Source organism: Seriola aureovittata, chromosome 17 (assembly GCF_021018895.1).
Source record: "Seriola aureovittata isolate HTS-2021-v1 ecotype China chromosome 17, ASM2101889v1, whole genome shotgun sequence".
In the NCBI taxonomy this organism is placed as follows: Eukaryota; Metazoa; Chordata; class Actinopteri; order Carangiformes; family Carangidae; genus Seriola; species Seriola aureovittata.
In genome coordinates this window covers 20,217,963-20,231,203 of record NC_079380.1, presented here as the reverse complement: position 1 = coordinate 20,231,203, position 13,241 = coordinate 20,217,963, and the positions used below count along the sequence as shown (strand labels likewise).

General features: G+C 44.3%; 1 protein-coding gene across 2 annotated transcripts in view; it reads right to left on the bottom strand.

Moving 5' to 3' along the window:
* The window catches only part of LOC130184742 (neurabin-2-like), a 30,209-nt gene extending 18,714 nt beyond the window's left edge, over nt 1–11,495 (bottom strand). Inside the window, exons 1-5 of one of the 2 annotated variants that reach the window (XM_056400782.1) lie at nt 11,387–11,495; nt 4,834–5,238; nt 3,959–4,167; nt 3,510–3,854; nt 2,678–3,379 (exon numbers count right to left, since the gene is read on the bottom strand). In XM_056400782.1, the coding sequence (XP_056256757.1) occupies nt 2,678–3,379; nt 3,510–3,854; nt 3,959–4,167; nt 4,834–5,152 (1,575 nt within the window). In that variant the 5' untranslated portion in view covers nt 5,153–5,238; nt 11,387–11,495. The remainder of the gene's footprint in view (nt 1–2,677; nt 3,380–3,509; nt 3,855–3,958; nt 4,168–4,833; nt 5,239–11,386) is intronic. The other variant, XM_056400783.1, reaches the window with a different exon arrangement.
* Nucleotides 11,496–13,241: the final 1,746 nt, after the last annotated feature.

Below are 13,241 nucleotides of genomic sequence, written 5' to 3'. Positions count from 1 at the left end.
AGAGAGAATTTGATGACTAATTTGAACTAGTTGAAAAAATTTAGTTGAATTTGCCATGTAATCCTACAAAAAGGCTTTATACAACTTCGATGCAGCGGTACCCCCCCCCCCCCCAAACACCTGTAAACAGGCTTTGATGTGTAAAATCAGGAGTTGGTCTTTTATGATCTCAGTGTGGATCAGGTGCATCTCTAAACTCTTCAGCTCATATAAATACACACGCCAGGTGGTTTTTACATCCAAACAAAGACCTGCTCTGTGATTCTTATCAATCAGCTTCCCCTGCTTCAGTGTGTGTGTGTAGGTGTGTGTGCCTCTTTCAAGGAAAACAAACACACCCTGCCACATTCCAGCTGCTTTTTACAGACTCACAGAGGTAGCCTTGTACACAACTCAGCACAGACAAATCCGCCAAGTGTGTTCATCGTCATCCAGAACCGTCAAATAACAAAAAAAAACTTGCTGTAATGTCACGGCGTTAAGGAAAGTTTATAACATGACGTTTCTGTTGAGTCAGGCCGGAGACTTCAGCGCTGGAGGAGGTCTGAGCTCTCCTGACTAACATTTGCTTGACGAGGTTACTCATGATGTCAGAACAATAATCACCAACTAGTTTTGAAATTGAGTAATAACACCCAACATGCCCGGACAGTGAGTCTGCTGATTGTCTTTTCTGTTGCCTGCAGCAGAACACCTCTCTGAACACGCAGGACAAGTTATTGGTTCAAATCCAACAAGGAAGAGCAGTCACACTGCCACAGCGATTCATTCTCTCTGTGTGATGCCATGTTGAATCCTTCATGGATACAATTACAATGTACTCCATTCAAATATGAATTTGCAGCGATGCGCACAGAAACAGTAACTGCAGTCTGTTTTTATTCCAACAAAAAAAATGATGAAGTATGATTGCCACATACTGCACACACATCCTGATCCTGTTTGCACAAGGTAAAAACCCAGCCATCAATTTCTTGCTTAAACTATGAAAACGGTTTTATTAGCGACTTCATCCTGGATGTGACTGCAGGCTCGCTGTTGTCTGTGGCTAGGTACGGTTGATGTAGAGCTGAGGGAGGCAGCTGCAGGATGTGAGCCTTTGCAAAGTTTCAAAGCAAGCAGCCTGCAAACAGCCGAATCACTTTAACTTACTGTAAATGTCCAGCAACCAATTCTTTATCTTCAATAAATACATCTTTGTATTTTTTTCTTTTCACTCACTGATTATAAAACATCACATTTGGACAATTGTGACACTATATGTGTGTGTTTGTTTGCTTAATTCTGAGAACATCTGGCTACACATCTGTAGCACATGCCGGTTTGACATGACTGGCTGGGCAGCTAACAGCGGCAGTTACCTTAGTCGCAAACAGCACTGCCTCAGACCACAACTCCACTTTTAGCTGCACTGTGTGGCTAAAGACGACTGTGGTCAAATGTTTCAAGGTCCAAGAAAATGGAAAGAATTTCTTTTTGACCTGACGCCTGCCCTGAAATAAAACACATTCCTCCTTCGACCACCTGCACAAGTGGACACGGCGGAGGAGTGTGATCCTGACCGTCAGTGTCCAGTACGTGTGTGATGTGTCATTTCTCACAATATTATATCCTTCCATTTTCTGTTCTTCTACGTGGTATATTATCACGTTATATTCAACAGTCTCTCTCAGGAAGTGCGTTGTTGATGTGACAACTCTGTCATTGCCCGGCTGAACCAGCTGACTGCCGCAGTGAGAGGGAAGGAGGTGGGGTTGGGGGTGCGGCGGGGAGGGGGGGGAGCTCTTAGGGGAATCGAGCAATCCCGTATAGAGAAGAGCTTCTGTTAAATCAAGATCTACAGTATGTTCAAACACACACACTCAAAGCCGAGTCAGCAGGATATACTGTGGCGAAATCAAAGAGCGAAACCCCCTGCCCCCCAGCAACTCGTACGAGTGTGTGCCTGTGGGTGCGTGTGTGTTAAGTTAAAGAAGGAGGAAGTCAGTGAGTCTTTTCAGTCATTTCCTTAATCTGTACACTTTTTCTATTTTAGTTCCTATGGTATAGTTGATAGCAGAACACATACAGGACTTCACCAGTGTCCTATACAACAGTCTGACTCCATTAAAGCTGCATTAATTGATTTGACATATAAAAGCTGTCCAACATGTTAGCGAACTGTTTAAGCATCCAGCACACACAGGGGCAACATCAGCATTCCTTGGCTACGAAATTAATGTATATCGCCTTTTCCTTTAGCCGTGCTTTGTTTTTGTTAGGATTGATGACAGCAGTGAGAATGAACAGATCAAAATTTCCCCATCTCCCCCCGTGTGCTCGGGATATTCACTGTCCCCAGAGGATGTATCCTAATTCTCCTGGTGATTCCTTGGCCTTTTAACTTCCACGTGTACAGAGGAAATATAAAAATCTAATCAGGCAGACTGCTGTAAATTTTAAGGAGCTTTCTTGCTCCCCAGAGGATTTCTATCCAGTTATGTTATTAATGAAGTAGCACTGGAGTGGAAATGACCACAGCTGAATATTGAGGTCACAGAGGAGTTCCCTAAAGAAGGAGGCGCTCAGTACTGGCTCCCCACAGACCTGACATCAACTGGGAACTGTCAAAGCTACAAATCCAATCATGTTTTTCACAGTGTGTTGAGAAGAGTAATGACATCCTACAAAAACTCACCTTGATTGGCTCAGTGCTAAATTGAATCTTCCTATTGGACGGCGGTGGCTCCTCTTCCTCAGGGAGGCCGGCAATCTCAGAGCAGCTGGTCTCCGGCTGATACGCCTCCTCATCTTCCTCATCCTCCTCGTCGTCCAGTTGGCTCCCTCCAGAGTCCTCCTCCCCAAGCCCGCTGTACGCACTGATATCCACCAGATCCCCCTCCGAGTAATCCTCCTTCCTCGAGCCATCATCATCATTCTCGTCCTCCTCTTCCTCTCCTTTGTCCTCCTCCGAGGGAGAGGAACCTGGAGGTTCTTTTTCTCCGTTTTCCAACGAGGCGTGAACCTCCGCCTGCACCAGCCTGGACCCGGCCTCAGACCCCCCGGTGGAGTCGTCCTGCTCGCCAGCTTGCGGCTCACGTTCAGGGGCGGCCACTGTACTCGAGCCCCTGGCCTCAGTCGCTGTTGGCTGGGCTTCCGACTCCGGCTTGGCCTCTGAAGAGGAAGAGGAGGAAGTGACGGCCACTGAGGATGACGAGGAGTAGGAGGAGTTGGACAGCTGGTCTCCTGACTGTCCGAACGCTTCCTTCTCCTCGCTGGCCACCACTCCCTCTACGCTCCTCTGCAGAGAGCCTGTCATCTCTGGTAGCTCTGCTCCTTGTGTGCTCACACCTCCTGCTGTCTCCACCTCGGGGTCCTTACCTGGCGGCAACACCTTCGCCTGAGAGAGAGAGAGAGAGAGAGAGACAAGGATCATCGATCATTTCATAGCTTTTGGTTAATACATTTTATTTCATCAGCTTTCTTTCTTGATTTCCTGCATTTTTTAAAGTTAAGTACACCCCCCACACCTTCCTGCTGACAGCCTCCCCTCTGGCTGGAGGTTTGGGCTTTGGTGCTAGGGCAGGGGCTGACCGACGCTGGGGGAGGTAGAGATTGTTTTGCAGTTCGCCCTTCTCAAACACGGCACTGAGCTGGCTCACAGTGGGGCTGACGGCCTCACCGGGCCCGACTGAAGCCGCAGCAGCAGGAAGAGTAGGGGGAGTGGGAGCGGGAATAGGAGCAGGCGGGTCGTCCAGCCGGTCCAGAGCCTCAGTGGAGCCATTAAAGCGAGCCACAACGTCTAGACGGCTGCCCTGGAAGCCTGACGCCCGCTCCTTCTTCAGGAGGATCCGGTTAGTGGCCGCTTGCTTCTCCTGGAGGAGACGGTCAGTCAGTCAGTCATTGATTTCTGGATGACCTGATGAAATAAAAAGTATTTACACGACACACAAGTGAGTAAAACAAAGAGCCTTCTGACCTGTAGAGTCCGCTGCTCAAAGATCCTCCTGGTCTCCTGCAGTTTGGAGAGACCCATGGCGGAGCATCCGCCCTCCCCACCTGCCTTAGAGTCAAACCGGTTGACCCTCTCTGAGACCGTGCCCCCGAGTTTGAGCAGGGCGCTGTGGTCGACGTTCTCGTTGAGGCTGGATGCTCTCGGCAGAGACAGTTTAACCGCCTGCTCTTTACCTGCCAATAACAGGAAAGTTCATTGAAAACCTTCCATGTTCACACGACTTAGGTGCATGACTTTGACGGTTGTTTCTGACTAAGTTCAAACCAAGTTGACCACAGTAAGAAATGTCCGACAGGGAAATGAAACAAACACTTGGACTTTAGAGAAGTAATGTGGTCTTGTGCACATCAAATTTCAGCAGTTACTAAGTTAAGTTCTATAACTGATTGAGATAATGGCCAAAGGTTAAAAAAGAACCATCTGTAATAAACCAGAACAGGCCTGTAAGTGAAAGTGAAAGTGCAGCTTAGTGTAACTTGAGTTAATCCCCTTACTGTATTGCATCAGTGTAGATGGTTTTTCATTCTGTATGTTAGTAAACAGTTGTGACTTTTCTTTCACCTTTTCATGCTAAAATATTCAGAACAAATACTTTCTAAATATTCTCCAAAACAAAGGACAGCACCAATTCAAAGAAAAGACTTAAGTCACAAAAGTAAGCTTTCCGTTTTATTTCATTCCTGTGTCATATGGCTCAATTATGTTGTAATGGACAGGAAGTGGAGCCTGAAGTAACCACAGGTAATGTGACTAATATTTTATTTTCTTCCAGTTGTAGTTCCCCTGACACTGTTGATGTTAAAAGCTTTCACAGAGATCTAACCACTGAGACACCTTACCAATCATTTTGGCTCCGTCTTCCTCATCACCAGGAGACTGCATCTGCATGAACATGTTCTTGATGCGGTGAACGTTTGATCCATATCTCCTGCCCCTCCCGGTCGGGCGGGGCAGCGGGGCGGGCTTTGAGGCGGGCTCAGAGCCTCCGTTCGCGGCATTGTTGAGGTGGTCGGTGGCCTTCTTCAGCGCCGCCAGCCCCGCCTCGTAGGCATTGCGGTGGGGTGAGGGACTCCGCAGGTTCGAGCTCCCGCTTCCCCCGCTGCTCCCACCCGACGCCCCGTTGCTCCCCGTGGCCGACGGGGGCTCAGTCTTCATCATGTTTGGTAAATCAGATCCCCCCTGATGAACAGCAGGTCAGCAGGGATGAGGACGGCAGCATCCTGGAGCTGTTTGACATTCACCTCCTGAATCACAGAGAGAGAGAGAGATCGATCGATTACATTTGTGATTAATCATTTTCTATGATATCTAATCAATAATAATAGACGCCCATAACCCAAAGCACTAAACAACTAATTGATAAATAATTGATTGAGAAGAGAAGAAAAGAAGAGAAGAGAAGAGAAGAGAAGAGAAAAGAGGTCGGCTGTTTGAGGTCAGAGGTCACGGTGACACAAGCCAGAGCTTGAAATTATTATTGTAACTAACTTGTTCAAACCAGTGATGTTTTCTCCACAGACTGAGGCTCCTGCTCTGTGTAAAGTGTCAAAGTGCACATAATATATAACACCATGTACTTCACTCTTCTGATTGGTCCAAATGATTCTCTCCTGCTGTACTCAAGGGAAGGACTGTGACCAGGCTACAGAGAAAAGCAGCAAATTCTCACATCTAAGAAGCTGGAACCAGCGAATGATTTTTGTTTGATTAAACCAAAAAAATAATTAATCAATTGTCAATTTGCTGATGATTAATTTTCCATCGGTCGACTAATGGATTCATTATGTAGGATCTAGTCAAAAAGAACATAATCCGCATTCAAAACTGCATTTATCGTTGGTCAGACCGCAGTGATTGTGATGCTCCATGTGAGTAGATAAATTATTTTTTAATTGTCAAAATCTAAGTAATTTTTGGGGCATTTGTGCCTTTTTTTTTTTATTTAGAGACTCAACACTGGACAAAGAATGACAGAAGAGAGAGAGGGAGGGGGCCGATGTGTTAATACAGGTCCACAGCTGGATTCGAACAGGGGATGTTGCGGTTCACAGTCAGCGCCTCAAACCACAAGAGGTTGTCATATTTAAGAAAGATTTCAGTCAGGGGCGTCGAGCAGCTCAGTTGGCTGAGCATCCGCCACATGTGTAGAGGCCACAGTCCTCGCTGCAGACGGCCCCGGTTCGAGTCCCGCATCGGCATGTCATTCCCCCCCTCTCTGCCTCCCCATTTCCTGTCTCTCTACTGCACTATCAATAAAGGCACAAAAAGCCCAAAAAAATTAATAAAAAAAAAAGAAGAAAGATTTCGGTCATAAATGCCAAAACTTCTGACTGCAGCTTCCCAAATGTGAATATTTGCTGGTTACATGAATACCTTTGGGTTGTTTACATATTGGATTTTTCGGAAATTGTGATTTTTCGCCATTAATGTTGATGACTATATATTGATTAATCCAGAAAATAATTGTCAGATTCGTCTATAATCTATAATAAACCTGCAGTACAACAGCAAACAGAGGAGAAAATTGTATTGAATTTTAACCTTTGATAGAAAAATAATATTGTATAAGCAGAGAATGAGCAACACTATTGCCAAACATGACATCAAATAGCATCACAACTGCTTCATTGTGTTTTTCATAACACCCACATGGCGCTCCAGGAGCCGTCAAAATAATCCAATTAAAACGATGACGCACTGTGACCTCACATGACATGTGCGGCTTCGTGTTGCTGCTCTGAATGCCAAATTTACTTTGTGACAAAGTCAGTGCGTGGATAGAGAACACTCCCGTGGTCCCCATATATCAAACTGTTTTCTCATGATCACAATCTAATTTACTGTGCTGCAGCTGTCAGGTCCGCGCCGTGGTAACGACTGATGTTTTAATCAGGTTTGAATTCTAGTTCTGCATTTTAATCGCCGCAGCATTCAATATGAAGCAACATTCGAAGCCACAATCTCAAGAAAACCTGATGAAAACAAACACGACCAAACACAGAGAAAAAGAGAGGTTGATATGAGAATGTGAGCACAGAGTCACAAAAATCCTACTTAGAAAGCTACAGCTCTCAAGAAAAAGTTTATTTAATCATGACTATTAGATAATAAAATCATCATGAAAACATAAACAAAGCATGTTGTGCTCTAATTAGCTGAACATCATCTCTAACAAGACACAGACGTATATATGTCTATGTAAAAAACTCTTTCAGTGCTAGCTACCTAGCTTGCTTCATTGCTTTCGTTGCTAGCTTTTGATGATTTGAAGTAATGCGAGATGTTTTGTGACTAGCTTACAAAACTCAAGACAGCAAGCTTAGCAAACCAAAAAAAACATGAAGGGAATAGTTTGACAAAATATTCTTATTCCCTTCTTAAGGGATACTACTCACATGTCTGTTCAGTTAGCTTAGCATGACACAGAAACTGGACACAGGGGGAAACAGCTAGTCTGGCTCTGTCTGTCTGGGCTAAACAGTCTTCATGGTCCCTAATAAAACAAGGATCTACTCAGACGATTATTTAATCAGATGTGGACAGAGCCAGACTGTGGGATTTGTGTGAAAATTCACAGCTGAGGTGTGAAGATTCAGACTTAAGATTGTCACCATGATACAAACTGTACTTCCTCTAATTCAACACTTTTTAATACAAAACAAAAGCCTGAAGTCTGAAGAAGTCAGTGTACAGCCTTCCAATTTACTGCTTTCAGTCTAAACAAGCCAAATACTAAAGTCAGATTTTCCACTCTGGTTTAGACCAAATGAAGCTGCTCTGCGTGATGTCATCATTAATTAATGGTGTGTTTGGTTGGTCCAACTCAGGGAATCACAAATAAGTCACCACAAATTGCCCTAATGAACAGACTTGTACAAAACAAAAATTTCCATTACATTTTGAGATCTGTGTCCTGTGTGTGTGTGTGTGTGTGTGTGTGTGTCTGGGGTAAAAACCACTTCAACCATTGTGAAAATTGAGTGGAGCGAGGATGTACATGACCACATTATAAACCATCAAAGGCTTATTCCAACCATTTAGCATTTAGCATTGACTTACAAGGGACAGTCTAATCTGAAATAACCGCCGTCAAATTTTAAGCAAATTTTTCAGAGAATCTGCAAAGAAAATCTGAATTGATGAGCGTTTCCGTCCACTACTGTTAGTTCCATTAAACCTCTGCAGAAGAAAATGATCCAACGAGATGATGTGATTAAAAGAGCACCAGCCAAACCTTATTGGGCAGAAAATCAGTTCACACATATTTGACATTTTCGTCTGCTGCTGTTTCTCACTCCTCCAGTGGAGGCTTGAGTGACAGACAAACAAGTCACACGCCTCATGTCTGCCACAAATTATCCACTTAGTCTGTTTCCATTACAATTTGTCGCATTTAGTTTTTTTCTTATACACAAACATTTACACCCTTAGCCAAGCATAAAGAGTTTTCTGCGATATTTTTGGACTTTTCTTTGCATATTGAAAAGAGGAGGATAGAAATGCACGTTCTCGTGAATGTCAAGGTTAATTTCTTTTTAAGTTTAGAAAGCTCCTTTAAGAGCCGCAGAGAAAAGGAGTGCACCTTTGAACATATATTTAAACAGGAGTTTCTCATCACTGATTCATCTGCCAGCACTTTCTCAAATAATGAATTCATCTTTTGGCCTGTAAAATGTCAGAAAATAGTTTCTTGTTCAAATAATTGATTAATCAACTAACAGTTTCACTGCTTTCTGACAACTTACTCAAAGGCTGCACAAAAAACTACTTGTGCAAACACTGTGCAACAATATGCAGAAATATGCATCTGAACAGAGAGTGGGTAAAACTTGTTGAATCATGTTGCTGTTTGTCTGGCAGTAGGCCTATACGTCCATAGCAACGCTAACAAACTGCATGTTGTTGGCAGGATGTTGCATTGTTTACGCGATTATAGTGTTTTTAAGGATGTAAGACCTACGATAAACTAAAAGCTAAAATAAAATAAACACTGTTGTATCCTGGATAATGTAGGAAAGGTTGATTCTGTTCCTGCCCGGTCCCACACTGACTCCAGATGGCACTGCTGACCACAGCAGGACCAACAAACACACACACATATACACAAACAAACTGCAACCACAGTATGTCTTGTGACACTGTCTTGCCAAATAGTAGATTCTCACACACCGATCATGTGAACTTAAGTGAGTGAATCCAATGTAAGGCAAATAACCTTCACAGATGCCTTCAGAAATACACACACTGTCACACGCACACACACACACACACACACAAACACACACGCAGAGCTAATAAAGGTCCTGGGCTTTTTCCTGTTATTGTTAAAATGAAGTTGGTGGCTCCTCGTCTGACTGATAAACACAACCTGACATGAACAAACCTGGAAAACACAACACAGACAAACACAAAAAAATCTGACCCCAGTCTCCACAAATCCATCTTAACATGAAGGACTATCCATCTCTTCTTTGATGGTTTTGCTACCAGTTGCTAAATACAGTAGGAGCATAAGCCCAGATTTCATTTCATCTTTCCAAGAACAACTTCATCTGTCTGCCGCTTCCCCTAATCCCTTGCGGTCTGCAGTTGCTTCCTGTCATTCGGTCTCACTCCTAGCTGTGCTTTGGTTCTCCTGTTTGCGGATGGAGACATTTTTTATGCATCTTGGTGCCGTTATTTGCAGCATTCATTGTGCTCGCAGTAGTTAACATTCCTGACATTGATTTGCCTCAGTTCCTCTGATCCGCCTCTGTCACTGCACTTCCCTATATTCACTTCTGTGCGTACCGACTTATCTATTCTGTAACTACATTCCTGTGCATTGTGTTCAGCCGTAGCCTCCAGATATGGAGAAGAGCTTCCTTTCTCCTCCTACGGATGTTATACACTTACTGTCTCAGTCAGCTCAATATGATCTAAAATAAATACATAACAGCACAACCACCGCTCGCCTGCCTGCACCAATCATCCTCACCTTATGGAGGCAAATGACTATTGACTTCTGATCTATTGATGGGAGGTCCCTGAACAGCCCCTCCCTTCACTGAACACAGGCTACAACACACACAAACAGCCTCCCTTGTGTTTTTCTAAAGGACATGGGAAGATGTGTGAAATGTTTGGGTGGTTTGTGTGCCAAGAACGACCATGAATCATCTTACATTGTAACACTGAGGACTTGAGGTCTGTGCAACCAGTCACATCTGTCTTTGTTTGTGTGTGTGTGTGCGTGCGTGCATATTCAGTGTGGTCAGCACGTGACCCACACTGCAGCCACCGGTGTGGATTGCTTCCACACGGACATGGTTAATATGCTCCCCGTCCAGACATGAGTAATAATAAGTCTTTAAGTCAGCCATGCCTGCACAGCATCTCTGCATCACTGCTGGTCTATGTGCGTCACGCACGCAGTTTTCCAACACAAGGTACATTATGACAACTACAATGACTCCATCTATTCACACCACAATCCCCGCATCTGTGGAGGAGACTCCCCAGCCCCGGCCTAGTGCAAAGGTTCATTCTGGCAGACACACTGCGTGCTCCTGCTGCTGCTGCTGCTGCTGCTGGCTAGACAGAGGCATTGTTGGCATACCCGACATATGCTGCTCGCTCCGAACTTCCATACGAAAACATGCTTTTTTATGACGCTGCTTTTCTCGCAAGTAAATCTTCATCAATAAATAAAATTTTACATCCGCTGCGAATCATAATGTGCGGCTCATTAATTCAGCGTGTATGTAACACACGGAGGAGCGTTTACTACGTCTAAAAGGTCAACTATTATTTGTGGTTCGCGTGTTGTCCCTCTTGTTACCCTTACGTCAAAAATACACTCGAGCGGACGGGGGACGTGCACCGTGCTCTCATAAAAGATTGGATTTTAAATTGTAATGAAGCACATATTGATGAATCAGTCGCAGGCCGAATTCTCCCAAAAAACCTCGACGAATCAAAAGCAGGTTTCATTCACACCCTCGGAGGTGTTTCCCTCTGCAGGTGAGCACGGACATTTAAAACGGCCAGATTTGCAACGGACTTCAGCGTGACGTTCTTCGTGGAAACGTGAGGACGGAGATCGAGAGCTCCGGGTGTAATTTTTTTTCCTACTTTGGCGTATCACGTCGTTAATATCCAGCACACAGGCTGCTGCCGATAACCGTGAACGGTTGACGCCGTCTGGTTATAACGTGTCACCGTCCGGTTTAGGACCCAGAGGCAGACGGTCGGTTTGGCAGGCCCCGCTGGCTGACTGCTGCGCTGCGTCGCTTCCTTCCTGCAGCCTCCCCTCTTTCACAGACAAACGGCAGATTTATTTAACGCAGAGTAAACATTGTCGAGACCGAGACCATCACAGACTCCCGCGCCGCTGCGGCCCGTCAGTCATACCTTATATTGCAGTTGGTCGGAAACAGCCCGGCGCCCGTTACGATCCGTGGTGGATACAGCCCATTGTCCTGCTGCTGCTGCTGCTGCGAGTGAACAGACTGAATGCCTCCCCCCCCCCCCCTGCTCCTCCCTCTCCTCCTCCTCCTCCTCCTCCCCCTTCTCATCATCTGTTTTCCTCCATCCCTCTCTCTCTCTCTCTCTCTCTCTCCTCCTCACCCCTTCTCTTCTGCGTCCTTTCTCTCACCCTTCTCTTCCCTTTTCCATCCTTTCCTCTTCCTCCTCCTCACCTCTCGTTCCCATCATCATTTCTCTTTTTTTTTGTATTTTATTGTTATTGTACAGCACTGTACTTGTCAACTGTGTTGTTTTTTAAAAAGCGCTCTATAATTTAAATTGGATTGGATTAAATCAGGTGTAGTAGAAGTTGCTCTCCCCCTACGTGGCCCATTTTTAAAAAAAAAAGATTTTAACATGTTACCGCTGGTTAATCCTCTGACAGACTGGAGGGTGCCATTTACTGTCATTATGCAATTTGACTGGGAAGTCAACAGTCAACTGGCCTCATATAACAAGCATCCTATGACTCACTGTCTGAACTCACTGCACACCTGCTTTGGTGGTTCACTGACTTTTACAAGGTGTTTGCCAGAAATGGCAACTCAGTGCAAGTGGCCTTTCAGGTGCAACATGGAGATCAGGTGACCTCTGCTGGCCGAACCAGCTAAAAACACAACTACACCACTACAACTACAGCTGTGCAGGTAAGTGGAGCAAGAAGTACAAATATACAGAAAATGGAAATACTAACCTGTAGGCTACTTGACAACAGTACTTGAGTTAATTCCACCACTGCCAATCTTTTAGCACAGGTAGGGTTAAACATTTAAGGAGACACTTCACCAGTTTTATCCATAAAAGCATCCAATGTTCCTGCAGTACAGGAGGCTGCAGGATCAGGACCACTGTCCAAGGACCACATTTCTAGGACCCTAGTTTTTTGTGTGTGCCACCTAGAGAATTGGTAAGGCGTAGGGTCAGTTAGGCATATACAAAATGCCTCCCAAATACTTTCTCTCTAATGACTTCGTAGGTGTCATGAAAAACTATAGGGTCCAGGAAATGTGGTCCTGAAACCTGCAACTTCCTCTGATGCAGAGGCATGCAACTAAAAGTCAGTTTAACTTTCTATAAGAAGTTTTCCAAAATCTGAGAAAACCCCGGTGATGTCATTGTGATGTCACCAGCGTTTTGAGTTTGGGGATGGAAACTACAGATTTATAACATAGAGCCTGTGCTACAAACACAGGGAGTGAGTTTGAATAATGCAAGCTATATTAGGACAGGAGGGTCTTATTGAGTTGTATTATGGGAATTGTAGTCTAGAATGATCTTTTTTTCAGTGTGAAGCGCAATACTAATTAGCTTGATTATCACTTTAACATCTGGGTCCTTGTGTTCAATAATTTTGATGACTGTTCAGAAAGGCACCAATAAAAGTAAGACATTAAAACTGTGTTTAGCTGGTTCTGTGTAATGAATATTTTTATGTAATTTCATTGTCATGTGAAGAATTTTTCACATATTCCATTCAACTAACATACACCTGCACCAGTGGAAATAAACTCACAATCCATTTAAGAAACACAACTGACATATACTGAGCAGCATTTCTTTCACCGTGCAAACACAATACATTAACAACCATAATATCTACACAACTACACTATGTGGCTCTGAATAAAACAAAGCAAACAAAAAACATTTGTATTTTACTTTGAAACTTTTCACTGGAGGTGGTACTATGCTATATTCTCCTTGACCTGTATTAACCTATGGTATTAACTGAGCTGCATGA